General features: G+C 43.8%; 1 protein-coding gene across 2 annotated transcripts in view; it reads left to right on the top strand.

Moving 5' to 3' along the window:
- Nucleotides 1-13279, top strand: part of PCSK2 (proprotein convertase subtilisin/kexin type 2) — a 254019-nt gene that overhangs the window by 134415 nt on the left and 106325 nt on the right. For both annotated transcript variants that reach the window (XM_028827173.2, NM_001266025.1), the window contains 1 exon segment: nt 6276-6313. In XM_028827173.2, coding sequence (XP_028683006.1) covers nt 6276-6313 — 38 coding nt within the window.

The raw sequence follows: 13279 nt of genomic DNA, 5'->3' as shown, positions 1-13279 counted from the left end.
GCAACACCAGTACTGTATTCTCTCTCTTAACGACCTGCACGTATGAATGGTATGGTGCCATGTCCCAGATATTTTCTTGGCAAGATATTCCAAACTAAGTTTACAGAGAGACACAGATGCCAACCCTGATACCTAAGGGCAAAACTAATGTCATATTCTATCAACACTGCCTCTCCATATGTTGGCCTGTGTGGCAAATGTTCAATCATCTGCGTGGAGAAGTTTCAATTTGTGGACAGCCAGTTTTAATAGCCTCCCTCCCATCTCTGGTTGCCCAACTCCAAACTCAGCCATCATCCTGTCTGCTGGATCCAGTGACTCAATTGATGCTCAATAAATATCTCTTGCCTTCACTTAGGTGCAAAGCAACATCATTTCCACATGCTACATATCACTAGGAGAGGACCTCCAGGGTTAGCTGCTGTCCAAAGGGGCAGAAATTATTTCTTAAGGGTCTACTAGGACATTTCACTTATGTAAACGTTAGCAAGGACCCCACTTAATGATGACAACGTCATCCCTTTTACTGTAATGGAATTGTTTAGAGTTCGGAACTTGACCTGGAAAATGGAATGTGATCATGACAAGATACAAGGATGGATAAGAGTCATCCAACCCAAGAATAATTCAGAGCAGGTGGCTGATTCTCAAGATCACACAAGATCAGAGAAGGTATGGGTCAAGACCTTTAGCCATTATCAGATGGAGCCAAGGAAGTGAGATGGAAGGCCAGTGAGGTAAGGTCAGAGGGAGCTTCAAACTGAAGTGAAAATAAACAACTAACAGTAAAAACAACTAACATTTATTGAGTAATCACTATTTTCTAGACACTGCTTAGCATTTTGGAAATACAACCACAGTTATTCCCTAAGGTTGGTATTATTATAATCCCCATTTTACAGATGAAGAAACTGAGGTTTAGGGAGACAAGAAACTGCCCAAAGTCTCACAACTAATTCTAACCACCATTCTTGGTACTTGAAACCTAATCCTTTGCTCTGCCTTCCTGGTGAGACTTTGTGAATGGGGGCCTCATTCATGTGAGTAAAGATTCAAGCCTGAGGACCAGACAGTCACCCACACCCTTCTGAGAAATTTAGAACTCTGCATCACATAGAAAAGCAGTAGGAAGGTCCAGCAGGGTGGCTGCTCCAGTTACTTTTGCTGTGTAACAAATAATCCTGTATTAGTCCGTTTTCACGTTGCTGATAAAGACATACCCAGACTGGGTAATTTATAAAGAAAAAGAGGTTTAATGGACTCACAGCTCCATGTGGCTGGGGAGGCCCCACGATCATGGCAGGAGAGAAAAGCGTGTCTTACATGGCAGTGGGCAGGAGACAGAATGAGAGCCAAGTGAAGGAAGTTTCCCCTGATAAAACCATCAGATCTCGTGAGACTTATATCAGATCTCGTGAGACTTACTCACTACCACGAAAACAGTATGGGGGAAACCACCCCCATGATTTAATTATCCCCTGCTGGGTCCCCCCAATGCCCGTGGGCATTATGGGAGCTATAATTCAAGATGAGATTTGGGGGAGGACACAGCCAAACCCTATCCAACCCCAACACTTAGCAGCTTAAAGTCGCTATTTATCTTTGATGATGATTTTGTGGCACAGGAACCTGGGAAGAGCCTGGCTGGGCACTGCTCACTCAGTGTTGCTCATGCGGTTGCGATGTTAGCTGGGCTGCAGTCTTCTGAAGGCCCAGCTGGGCTGCACATCCATGACGGTGCACTCCCAGGGCTGGTGGTTGGTGCTGGCTACCACTGGAGCTCAGTTGGGACAGTCAAAAAGAGTGCCAACATGTTGTGCTTTACTATAATTTGGTCTTGAGGTCTTACTCACCAGAATGGCTATAAACTCTACCCTGCCCCGACAGGACTCCAGGTGGTTGGCTGTGGATGTTTACAATGTGCCTGTCTTAGTCCGTTCCTGATGCTATAACAAAATACCCTAGACGAGGTCATTTATAAGTAACAGAAACGTATTTCTCACACTTCTGGAGGCTGGGAAATCGCAAATTCGGTATCTGATAAGGGCTTGCTCTCTGCTTCCAAGATGGCCCCTTGTTGCTGCATCCTGTGGAGGGGACAAACACTGTGTCCTCCCCTGGTGGAAGGGGTAACAAAGGGATGAACTCTCTCCTTCAAGCCCTTTTACAAGAGCATGAACCCCATTCACAAAGGCACAGCCCTCACGACCTAAGCACCTCCTAAAGGCCCCACTTCGAAACACTATTGCAACTAAGGATTAAGTTTCAACGTATATTTTTAGAGGGACACAAACACTCAAATCACAGCGTTTCACCCTGCCCACCCCCACGCCAAAAATTTGTGTCCTTCACATACAAATACACTTATTCCAGCCCAGTAGCCCCAAAAGTCTTCATTTGTTCCAGCACCAACATAAAAGTCTAAAGCCCAGAGTCTCATCTAAATATCATCTAAATCAGAGATGGGTGAAACTCAAGGTACGATTCATCCTGAGGCAAATTGCTGTCCAGCTGTGAACTTGTAAAATCAAACAAGTTACATGTTTCCAAAATACAGTGGTGAGACAGGCGTAGAACGTATATTCCCATTCCCAAAGGGAGAAGTAGGAAAGAAGAAAGGAGTAACAGGTCTGCAGTAAGGCCAAAATCCAAAATGGCAAACATAAACTCTGAGACTTGAGAGTAACCTTTTCTGACTCTATGTCCCACCTTCTGGACACACTGGGGTGGGATCTGGGCCTCCAAGGCTCCTAATAACCCCACCCCATGGCTTCACTGGGCACAGCCCAAGCAGCAGCTCTCATGGGGTGGAGTCTCATGCCTGCCATTCTCCCACACTGGAATCACATGTTAGTGGCTCTGCAGTTCTGGGGTCTCAGGGCAGTCCCACCCCCACAGCTCCACTGGGCATTGCTCTGGTGGGGGTTTTCTATGGTAGCCCCACCCCATGGCAGTTCTCTGCCTGGGCCCCAAGGCTCCAGGGTTAGGGTTAGGGTTAAAGAACTGGAGCTCAGGGCCAGGGCTCTGACATGCTATGCATCTCAAGTGAACTATTAATATTCTAACTAGGAATATGCACATGGAGCTCCTTTCTAGTTCCTTGAGGTCTCCAGGACTGTCACAGCTTCCTGAGAATTGGGATATTGTGGATTAGACTTTCTGAAAAGTTTCAAATTGATGATAGGATACTAATGATTTATGAATAAAATTATAACCAAGTATTTGTCATTTCTGTGCCACTTTTATTATGATTGGCTGGTGATTAGTCGGTGCCCCCATAGGCTGTGAGCCATAGATAGTTGTACGACTCAGGTTCTACATCTAAATCATCTGAGTTTTTCCAGGACCGACACTATGCCTGGCATTCACTGCTGAGAAATGAACAAAAGCATGAAATATAAGAATGAATATCAGAATATTGTAAGAATTAAAAGTAAGCTGATTAGGAAGATGTGTTTAGTACCTCCCACCTTAAAAAATAATCAAATATACAAAAATATTAAAGTACTATCTAATTACCAAATTACTATTTTCCATTCTTCAGTGCATTATTACTTTTTCTGAATCGTGTTTGTTGTCCTTCACAGTCGTATCAATCACTCTCTCTTTCTCAGACCAAAGTCTGTATCTGTTCTAACTTAACACTTAGTATTCCTCTTAACCTAATTGAAGATCATTTATTTTAATTAGGCTAACTTTATCTTGTTTTAATTCTAATTTACTTCTGGTCTCAAATTATCTCCTTGCTCCAATATTTTCCCTTGACAGAGAAGACACTACTATTTCTTGGAGGATTTTTCTCTTCAACAGCTTCCATTCTCAGAACATGAAACCATGTTTTAAAAATTGACTTCCTGTTGGAAACTATATTCTCTGGGTGTGTCTTTTTTTACACTTATCTAGATAAGTTTGTTTGATCCAGATAAAAGTGTAAAAGAAGACACATCCAGAGGATATATTTTAAAATATAAATATTTAAAAATATAAATTATATTTTTAATATTTTATTAAATTTTAATATTTTACTAAATAATATTTTATTATAATTTTATATTTATGTATTGTAAAAATAAATTATATTTTTGATAATTTATATTTAGGTATAAATTATGAAAATTTTTCACCCAACAAGTTCACGAAATTTAAGCTATCTTAACAAATAATTTAATTTAATTTCAACACAATATGCTAAAACCAAGTGGATATTTTTTAATGTTTCTGTTCTTCTGCATATCCACACTACCCCAGAGATGTGGTAGATGATAGGACTAATGATAATAAGAAATAGGATGTAATAAGTGTTTCCTATAAGCTGAAGACTTTCAACGAATTGTCTCTAGTCTTGAAAACTGCTTTGCAAAGTAAACAATAGTCCCATTTCAAATACATGGAAACTAAAGCTCAGAGAGATTATGTCACTTGGCTAAAGCCACACAAGTGTTAATGTCTAAGCCTGGAGTGGAACTGGATCCACTGATTTCAAAGCCTATGCTCATCCCCAACTTCACCCCACAGCCTAAACTGACCATTTTCCTGGGGGGATGTTTCTTGATTTGCTTTTTGGGATGTTTGTTTGCTTTCTTTTAGAGACAGGGTCTTGCTGTGTTTCCCAGATTAGTGTGCAGTGATGTCCTTAATTTTTGTAGAGACAGGGTCTCACTATCTTATCCAGGCTGGTCTTGAACTCCTGATCTCAAGCAATCCTCTTGCCTCAGCCTCCCAAAGCACCAGGATTACATACCTGACCAAAATTGACCATCTTTGAATTAGGATCCAGAACAAGGGTTAACAACTTTTTTAAATATTAGTCTTTAAATATTCTGATGCCTTTCCCTCTGAAGACCTCAGGAGGCAAGTGGGAGGAGAGGCATAATGATTTGGGCTGGGGACTATAGTCTCCCAAGCTATAGAAAGCACACATAGTGACAGCAATTGCTTCACTTATCAAAATCAACAATAAAACCTAACACATGTGCTGTAGATTAGTGACTCTCGGTCCAGTTACTAATTGTATAACCCGAAAAAAAAAAAAAAAAGAAAAAAGCAAAATTCCTTTTTAGAAATATGCATCCTAATACAAGCTCTTTTTGGGAAAGCAAATTTCTAATGGTGGCCCAGCCTTGGTAAGCATGCAGTGAAGATAGCAGCTTTGGCAAGTATTTAATGATACTTCTGGCTTTTAGAATCTGTATCCCCATGTAGTTATTAAATGCACCAGCTGCTGGGCCAAGCATACCACATGCATTCGTTTCTTTAGTCCCTACATTGTTCTTACCCCCAGTTGGTGAAAAAGGAAAACTAGCACAGAATCTGAGCAACTTACCTGAAGTCTTGCAGGCAGTTATCAGGGTGGTTGGGACTCAAATGCCTGTCTTTGACTCCAAAAACCTACATTTGTAACAATTATGCTAGATGGTGTCAAGAACCTGCCCTGTTTCTTGGAGGGCTAGATGCTCAGATGTAACTGCTGCAAAGATTATGTGGTTTTGCAAACCCAAATGAGAGCTTTTCAATCGCCCTTGAAGTTTCATGATGCTTTCTGAGGTCCAAGGGTCTGATGGAACTCAGTAGTGCTCATAGCCCATGATTTTACCCTTGGAATGACTACTGGGCAACAAGACAGGCCACCATTCAGGAGAAAGCAGGGCTCCTGCGGAGACATTCAAGCCTCAGGCTTCCTGGAAAGCCACATTCTGAAGAGATAAGCTTCAGCTCCCAACCAGCAACACCTCACTGGAAACCATTTGCCCTTTGCCTAATGGCTTTTCTCGCCCAGCCATGTTCTCTTATTATTTCCATGCCGGAGTACATTCTCCTAATCCATTGCTGTCCATGCCCTGTTAAATAATAATCACTTTTCCTCCCCAGGGCCAGTTTCATTTCAGAGAAATGCCAGTTGATGCTTTAAAAATGTCAAGATTTCTACAAATCTCTTTTAGATCAGTGCTCTGATGAACCATCCATCTCACTGTCACAAAGCCCCTTAGTGCTGACATTTATGTCAGAAGTGTTATCCTTGGGCCTCAAACTCTAATTGGCTTCACTCTCAAGCGTGTCTGGGGCAGCTGTCTCTCTGCTCTGGCAGTGCAGCCCACCTTCCCACCTCCACACAGAAAGGAGGTGCAAGGCTGGGAGCTTTGTGACGGGGCACTCACCCCCATGGCAAGCTTTCTGGCACCAGCCCCATAAAGAGGGCACTTTCATGGGCAGCTTTCCTGAGGACACAGTGGCAGGTATTAACCTTTGGTTCCTGTGTTATTGTTGTCTTTTCCCAGGGATTGACTATCTCCACCCGGACCTGGCCTCCAACTATGTAAGTACAAGCCAACTTTGGTGGGGAAACAGATGCATCTTAAATGTCCTAGTACCCCTGGCTATTACGAACATGCACATGTGTGCTTGTCTATATACGTGCATGCAAGTACAGGAACATGCACACACACACACACACACGAGTACACCTACAGGAACATATGCATGCACACATGGAGGAACACACACACAGGAACATACACACACGCATAAGTACAAAAGAAGATGCACGTGCACTCATAGGCACACATGCATGCACACACAGACAGCCACGTAGGCAGCCACACTGGAACTGTCCATCCCATTGGAGCCACAGCTCAGGCGACAAGCAAATGGACAAGGCATGTGGCCTGGCAGCAGGCAAAGGCAGTGGCTTTGGGAGAAGAAAGAAACCTGACGTCTGAAAGAACAGAGTGCCAAGAAAGTAGGTACAGGGAGGGGGAAGAAGAAAGAGACTTGGCAAGGTTTAAATCAGCTCTACCTGATGATATTGAATTGAAGGGTGGAAATGAGCCATTTGGGTTCTTGTTGGATAAAACCGAAGGCAAAAAGCCAAAAGCTGCAGCGACTCACATTGCAGCCCTAGCTTTATGAAAGTAAGAATGCTATCTTTTTTGATTATTTATGTCACTTATGACCACTCCACTGCCTTTCCCCCATAACATTGAGCATTACTCTCCCTTAGCAATAAGCAATGTTAGCAGAGAATCACCGAAAGCCCTGAGGGGCTGGAACCACACACTCTAATTTTTGACTCAGCAAGTCACACACTCCTTTCCTGATGAAACCCACAAGCCCTTTAAACAGAATTGATCACTTATTTTAGCCCGGGAGAGTACAAGATTCAAGCATTGGTGTGTTCACTTAAAATTATCCAAACTATTTCTAAGCTATACTTCTGAGACCTCCAGATCTAGGTGTAAAAAATGTTATCTTAGTCATTGAAGAGACTCATTTAGAGAACAAGGGCTTGCATAAGAGAAAGGATGGTTACCCAGCAAAGAGTGTTTGGAGGTCACCAGTCTGGGTCATTTGTCCTGGAAGGCGAGTGTATTTACATTGCACAAAGAAAGTGGGAATATTCCATGTATTTCGTGCACTAGGCAACAAGAAACAGGGCATTGAAGGGATCTTATAAATCTGGAAGAGAATAAATTGAGAGGAGCATCTTTTTTAATATTAGGAAAAACTATTAAATGAATCCTTGGCAGAGTCCAGCCAATGTGGCCCCAGAGAGAAATGACAGAAATTGAACCAAAGCTATATTCTCAGCGATGATAATAATCCATGTCTATGGAGAAGACCATTGTAAACTGCCCGTGCCCAGCAGTCCTGTGTGTGGAGTCTAAGGAAACAGCCCTTCTCCCTGTCTCCCCATGGCACCTTCCCTAATGAACACATGAGCGGAGCTGTCTGCTGGTCTTCTCGTACACTTCCTTAAAGGGACTGCCCTGGACACAGTCCTTGCTGCCTCCGCCTGACTTTGACTGACTCCGCTAGTGCCTCCACCTTTCCCTGCCTCCTCCATAACCGCAGGGCCCTGGAGATGTGTCAGGCAGGGGATTGAGAAGCGCTGCATTGCATTTTCTCCAAGGCTCTGATGTATCTGGGGCCATTCCTTACAGACAGCAAGTGTGGCAGAGATCATGACCTGCAGGATCAGTGGTCCTCCCTCAGAGGGCTATCCCCACTCCACCCTCTGCAGACAGAAGCATTGACATTCTCCACAGTTCCCTCCATCTCCAGGACCCAGTGCCTCGCAGGGCAGCCACGTGGAGTTCTGCTCACTTTCCCAAACCATCCTTGGAGAAACAATCATCTTGCCACTTGGAGGACTTCAAGGTGGTGTGGCACACACTGGGCTGGAAAGCTGAGGGCGCAAGGCCTGTCTCCTGTGCATAGCATAACCCCACAAAGGCCTAAGATATGAAGACCGACCTCTGAATCCTTCCCTTCTCCCTGCCTAGCCCAGGGAGTTCCTGTCAGGCTGCTCCCAGCTCCAGCTGCCAGATTCGAAAAAGATAGTCATTCATATGGGGCAAGAGTCCTCTGGGGTTCCAGTGAGCTGCAGGTACAATGTTAGTGGATGGTGTGATCCATCTGCCAAAACCTTCATCTGAAATTGGAACGCGAAGCCTCCATATTGAGCTGTGCCAGCTCCTCTGAGATCTGCAATACCAGAATATACCTGAAGAATTCTACGGGTTCTGTGAGTCTCAAGTTCTTTTTTCTTCTTTTCTTTCCTAAGAACATCATTTTTTCTGATTAAAAAAATGAATGCATGTTATTTGTCAAAAAATTTGAAAAAGCATAAAACAGATTCAAAACTAGCCGTAATACCACCATTCTTAATATTTTGACATATTTTGGGCCTTAAATTTCTATGTGTCTACTTTTAATGAAATTCAGCTCTTCTTGCACATTCTTCCCTTCTGCTTGATGTGCCATAAACAGTTTTATGTTATTCAAAATCTTTCAAAACATAATTTTAAGGGCTACATGGCATTAGCTTATGCTGTAATTTATTTAAACAAGCTCATCTCCAATTGTTGAACAATTAGGTTGTTTCCAATGGGTGTTTCACTGTAAGAGGGAGATGGGATGGCAGACGGTAACACGGCCAAGCCATACCATGCTAAGGACAGCTGAAAGAACTGGAAAAGCTTTTCCTGGAAAAAAGAAAGCAGGCACATTAGAGTATGTTTTCAAATATTTCAGATTCTCCTGGTAAAACAAGGCATTCCACTTGTTCAGTAATTTCTCCCAAGAAAATTCCCACCAATGGGTGGTAACCACAGAAGGAAAATTTTAATTCAGTCAAAGGAAGAACTGTCTAGTGATTAAGATTAGTAAATTATTGGGAGGCCAAGGTAGGTGGATCATGAGGTCAGGAGGTTGACACTATCCTAGCTAACATGGTGAAACCCCGTCTCTACTAAAAATACAAAAAATTAGCCGGGCGTAGTGGCAGGTGCCTGTAGTCCCAGCCACTCGGGAGGTTGAGGCAGGAGAATCACTTGAACCTGGGAGGCAGAGGTTGCAGTGAGCCAAGAGCACGCCACTGCACTCCAGCCTGGGCGACAGAGGGAGACTCCATCTCAAAAAATAATAAATAAATAAATATTAGTAAATTAATGAAAGTAACAAATTCTTCCTACCTGAAAATGTTCAAGAGGATGATTGATGGCCACTGGTAGGATGTTATTGAAGAGATGACAATGTCTATGCTGAACTTAAACTAGATGAGACCTAGGAATTGAACAGAAAATTTGATTTCTGTACAAAACTGCACATCTTGATAACTTGAGTTCAGAGCAAAGTCTGAGTCTTCAACTTGTATCAAACACTTGGAAGCGGACAATGAAATTATATATATTTACATATGGCTGTGAAAATGTTCTGCCTCTTTGGTACAGATGAGAAAACTGAACACCTAAATATCTCATGCTCGATTCCCCAGCAGAGGGCCCAAACTAGCTGGTTTTTAACAGCACAGTGTTTGTCTCTCACCCTATGTAGAGTTCAGAGTGGCAACTTCGGAGCTACTAACCACATTCATCTTCTTTATTTTTAATTAAAAATTTTACACTACCATTAACACAATGAGGACAGCAAATAGAGTAGACCAGCCCAGGAGAGCAATAAAACCAGTAGACAGGGATAGGCTCGAAAATTGTTTGAGCAGAGAATTAACAGGCAGCTTCACACCTTGCTAAGTGACCTAATGGTTCTGAGGGATGAGCCAGCCTGGTGCCCTTTGACATCCCTCATTCTGAGGGATGAGCCAGCCTGGTGCCCTTTACTTGGCGATGTCTTTGCTTGGGTTTCCCTAGAAGCAGACTCTGAAGCAAGGGGGGTTTGAGTACAAGTAGGTTATTTGGAAGAGGATTCCAGGAAGCCGGGGTAGAGGAGAGGGAATGAATCCAGGAAGGAGAGGTAGCTCGTAAATGGGGCAGTTATCAAACAAGACGGCACGGTGGGCACTGAGGCTTAATCCCACTGGGGAACTCTGGGAGACAGCATAGAATATGTGAGCCAGAGTGAGCCCCCTTGGGATGTGATGCCTCAAGAAGCTGGGGTATTTGTGTGCCAACTTCATCAGTCATTGGTTAAGGGCTTGTACCAAAAGAAGTTCCTACCTCCCCACAGCCTGGGGAAAAGCCCTAGGCAAAGGTATAGGTACAGACAGCTGCAGCTCACCAGGGACATGAGGGTGTCAGGCTGAAGGGGGATGTAGCAACGTCTGCCCCGGAGATGCCTTGGAAATTCATTAAAGGTTAAAATAAATAGACATGTTCTATGTTGGAAAAACTCCTTGTGGTTACTGATTTCTTTTCAGTGAGAACTGAAAACTCCACCCGAGGCTCTTCAAAAAATTACTTTATAATCAAACCAGCCAAAATGTTTCTGAAAGCAGAATTATTTTCAAAGCTTGGTTATTCTGTATATTAAGAGAGGAAACAGCATATGCTGGTAGTCCAGTTTCTTTCCATTAAACTAAGAATAAAATACTTGGAAAATTGCAAATCAATATATAAATGTAAGTTGTTAATGTTAATCTAATTCAACAAATCTACACTGAGCCTGTTGAGTGTTGGGAGCAAAGGATAATAACGGCCACTTGGATTATTACTCTATTGTTCTATGATGGAATTTCATCAGAGGGATCCAGTCCCACTGGTAAAAGTTCACTATTCCAAATAATTAAAATTTTTCTTTATCCCAATAGTCATGACACGAAATGAGTATTAGCCAAGAGACTATTTTAGACCAAGTTAAAATTACAGCCTCCTTTACCCATCTTCGCTATACAAACTGGGTATTTTCTCTAAGTCAATACAACTGCTGTGGATTGAACCTGCTATGTGCAAGCCCCAGAGGAAGAGAGATAAATAAGACACAGGCACTCTCTAGAGAAGCTGGCAGGTCAGTAAAGATGCAGGCATGTGAGACATGACTGTCAGGTGAGGGGCAGGCAGACAGGGAAGTTGTGGTCTCTTTATTGTGAGCTCCCAATCCAGTGAGGATTGCAGGCTGAGTTCACAGTACTGGCCCAAGCTCAGGGGTTCTGCTAGGTCTGTGGAACAAAGGGAGACTTCTTTGAGAACATGTGGAGTGTGACTTAGGTGGCAGCTTTCAGGGCATGAAGGTGGGTGGGGTAGAACGTCTCCTGCTTGGTAGCTTTGCTGAAGCTACAAAGGTCAAGAAATGGCTGGTGGGTCTGTAGAATCCAAGGAGAGCCTTCTTGCTGTGTGCTGGGTTTTCTCAGAAGCAGACCCTGAGACAAGGATTTGAAAGCAAGTCATTCATTTGAGAGGAGATCCCAGGAAGCACCAGCTGGGAAGGAGGAAAGTGATGCCAGAAAGGGAGAGTGGCCCAGAGAGCATATTACCCCAAGGGCAATGGGAGCTCAATCTCCCCTGGGGAATTCTGGGAAACAGTGTGGACCGAGCGGGCCTCAGAGTTACCCACCAATTCCTGTCGACCACTGGGTGAAGGCCACTACCCAGGAGTAGAGATGAGGTAGGGAGATAGAATGATTCACTCTAGATGAGAAAAATAGGGTCCTGAAGACAGAGTCTTCAGCAGAGTTGCATATGCTGACAGTTGGAAAACAGCCCGCTTGCAAGGGTAGAGTTCTGACAGTTGGCAGTAGTGGAAACTGAGTCAAAGCTGAGATGACTCCTGGCTCCCTACCTCATGGTGCAGCCTTAGAGGAGCATATCAAACATCTTTGAACCTTAATTTTCTCATCTGTGAAATGGGCAAAATGGATGTCTTGTCAGCATTGCAAGGTATCGTTGAGATAATATGCGTATCAGGCCTGGCACATAATAGATGCTCAATAAGCATTCATTTCCTTCTGTCTCGAAAGAGTTGAGATTACAACTTTGCACAATTCTGGGTTGTCCTGATGGAGAAGCAGGGGTGTGCCTCAAGAAACCAGTACAGTTGTTCATTGGACCTCCCAGTGAACTCAGCGCCATTAAAAGAAAAGGACAACTGATCCAGGCTAAGTATAAGATTGTGAGGCTTGCAAAGTTAAGGGCAAAAAGCAGAGGATACCAGCATAAATCTCAAAGGCTTTGAAAACAACGTCCAAGAAAAGAGAAGGTAAAGGCAGGGAGAAGACCCATTGCTCGTGGCCAGGGATGTAATGAACGATGCCCCCAAGGAAGCGGGATTTATGACCTGCATCTTCTTCCCTGTCGCAGACGTTAGAACTAGATGAATATTCAAGGATAGTCGTAAGTGAGGGTAATTCCCAAGGTGGGCAAAGGGATTATAAGGTAGCAACTTCCCCAAGTGAGGTTTTCTCTGAGCCAGGGAAATCTCCTGGTATTTAAGCCATTGCAGGGTGGGACATCAGCTCCTGTTCTGATGGCTGGGAGGATGGGCCACTTCTTGCACTCCATCTTCTAGCTTGGAAACTCTGAGTCATGCTCTGAGAAGCTCTAAGATCCTGTGATGAGAATCCGTCCAGATTCATGACTCTTCGGGAGCTTTTCCAAGAATTCTTGAGTGCAACAAATACAGAAGTTTGCATTGATTCCAATTCCACATCCTTCCCTAGACCACAGCTTCTGCCATGGGACTCTGCAGAATCTCCCTTTAAAGAGGTGAAGTGTATTTCCTACCCCTTGACTTTGGATTGAACCTTGTGACATGTTTTGAGCGATAGAATAATCTAGAACTGACTGTGCCAGTTTGGAGCCTAGGCCTTAAGAGGCCTTGGGTGCTCCCAACTGCCTTCTCATGCCTCTGCCATCACTGTTAGAATGGCATTCCCAGGCTCGCCTGCTGTACCCTAGAGGAGGGTGAGAGACATGGAGAAGAGCTGCCCCGCTGCCACAGCCTGAAGCACCACCACCCACGTTGGCCTACAGAGCTGCAGTAAGAAGCAGAGCTACCTCACTGAGCCCCACCAAAATCACCAAACCTCAGCCAACACACAGAAACAAGCAAG

Source organism: Macaca mulatta, chromosome 10, assembly GCF_049350105.2.
Source record: "Macaca mulatta isolate MMU2019108-1 chromosome 10, T2T-MMU8v2.0, whole genome shotgun sequence".
Taxonomy (NCBI): domain Eukaryota; kingdom Metazoa; phylum Chordata; class Mammalia; order Primates; family Cercopithecidae; genus Macaca; species Macaca mulatta.
This window is presented reverse-complemented; position numbering and strand designations above follow the sequence as displayed.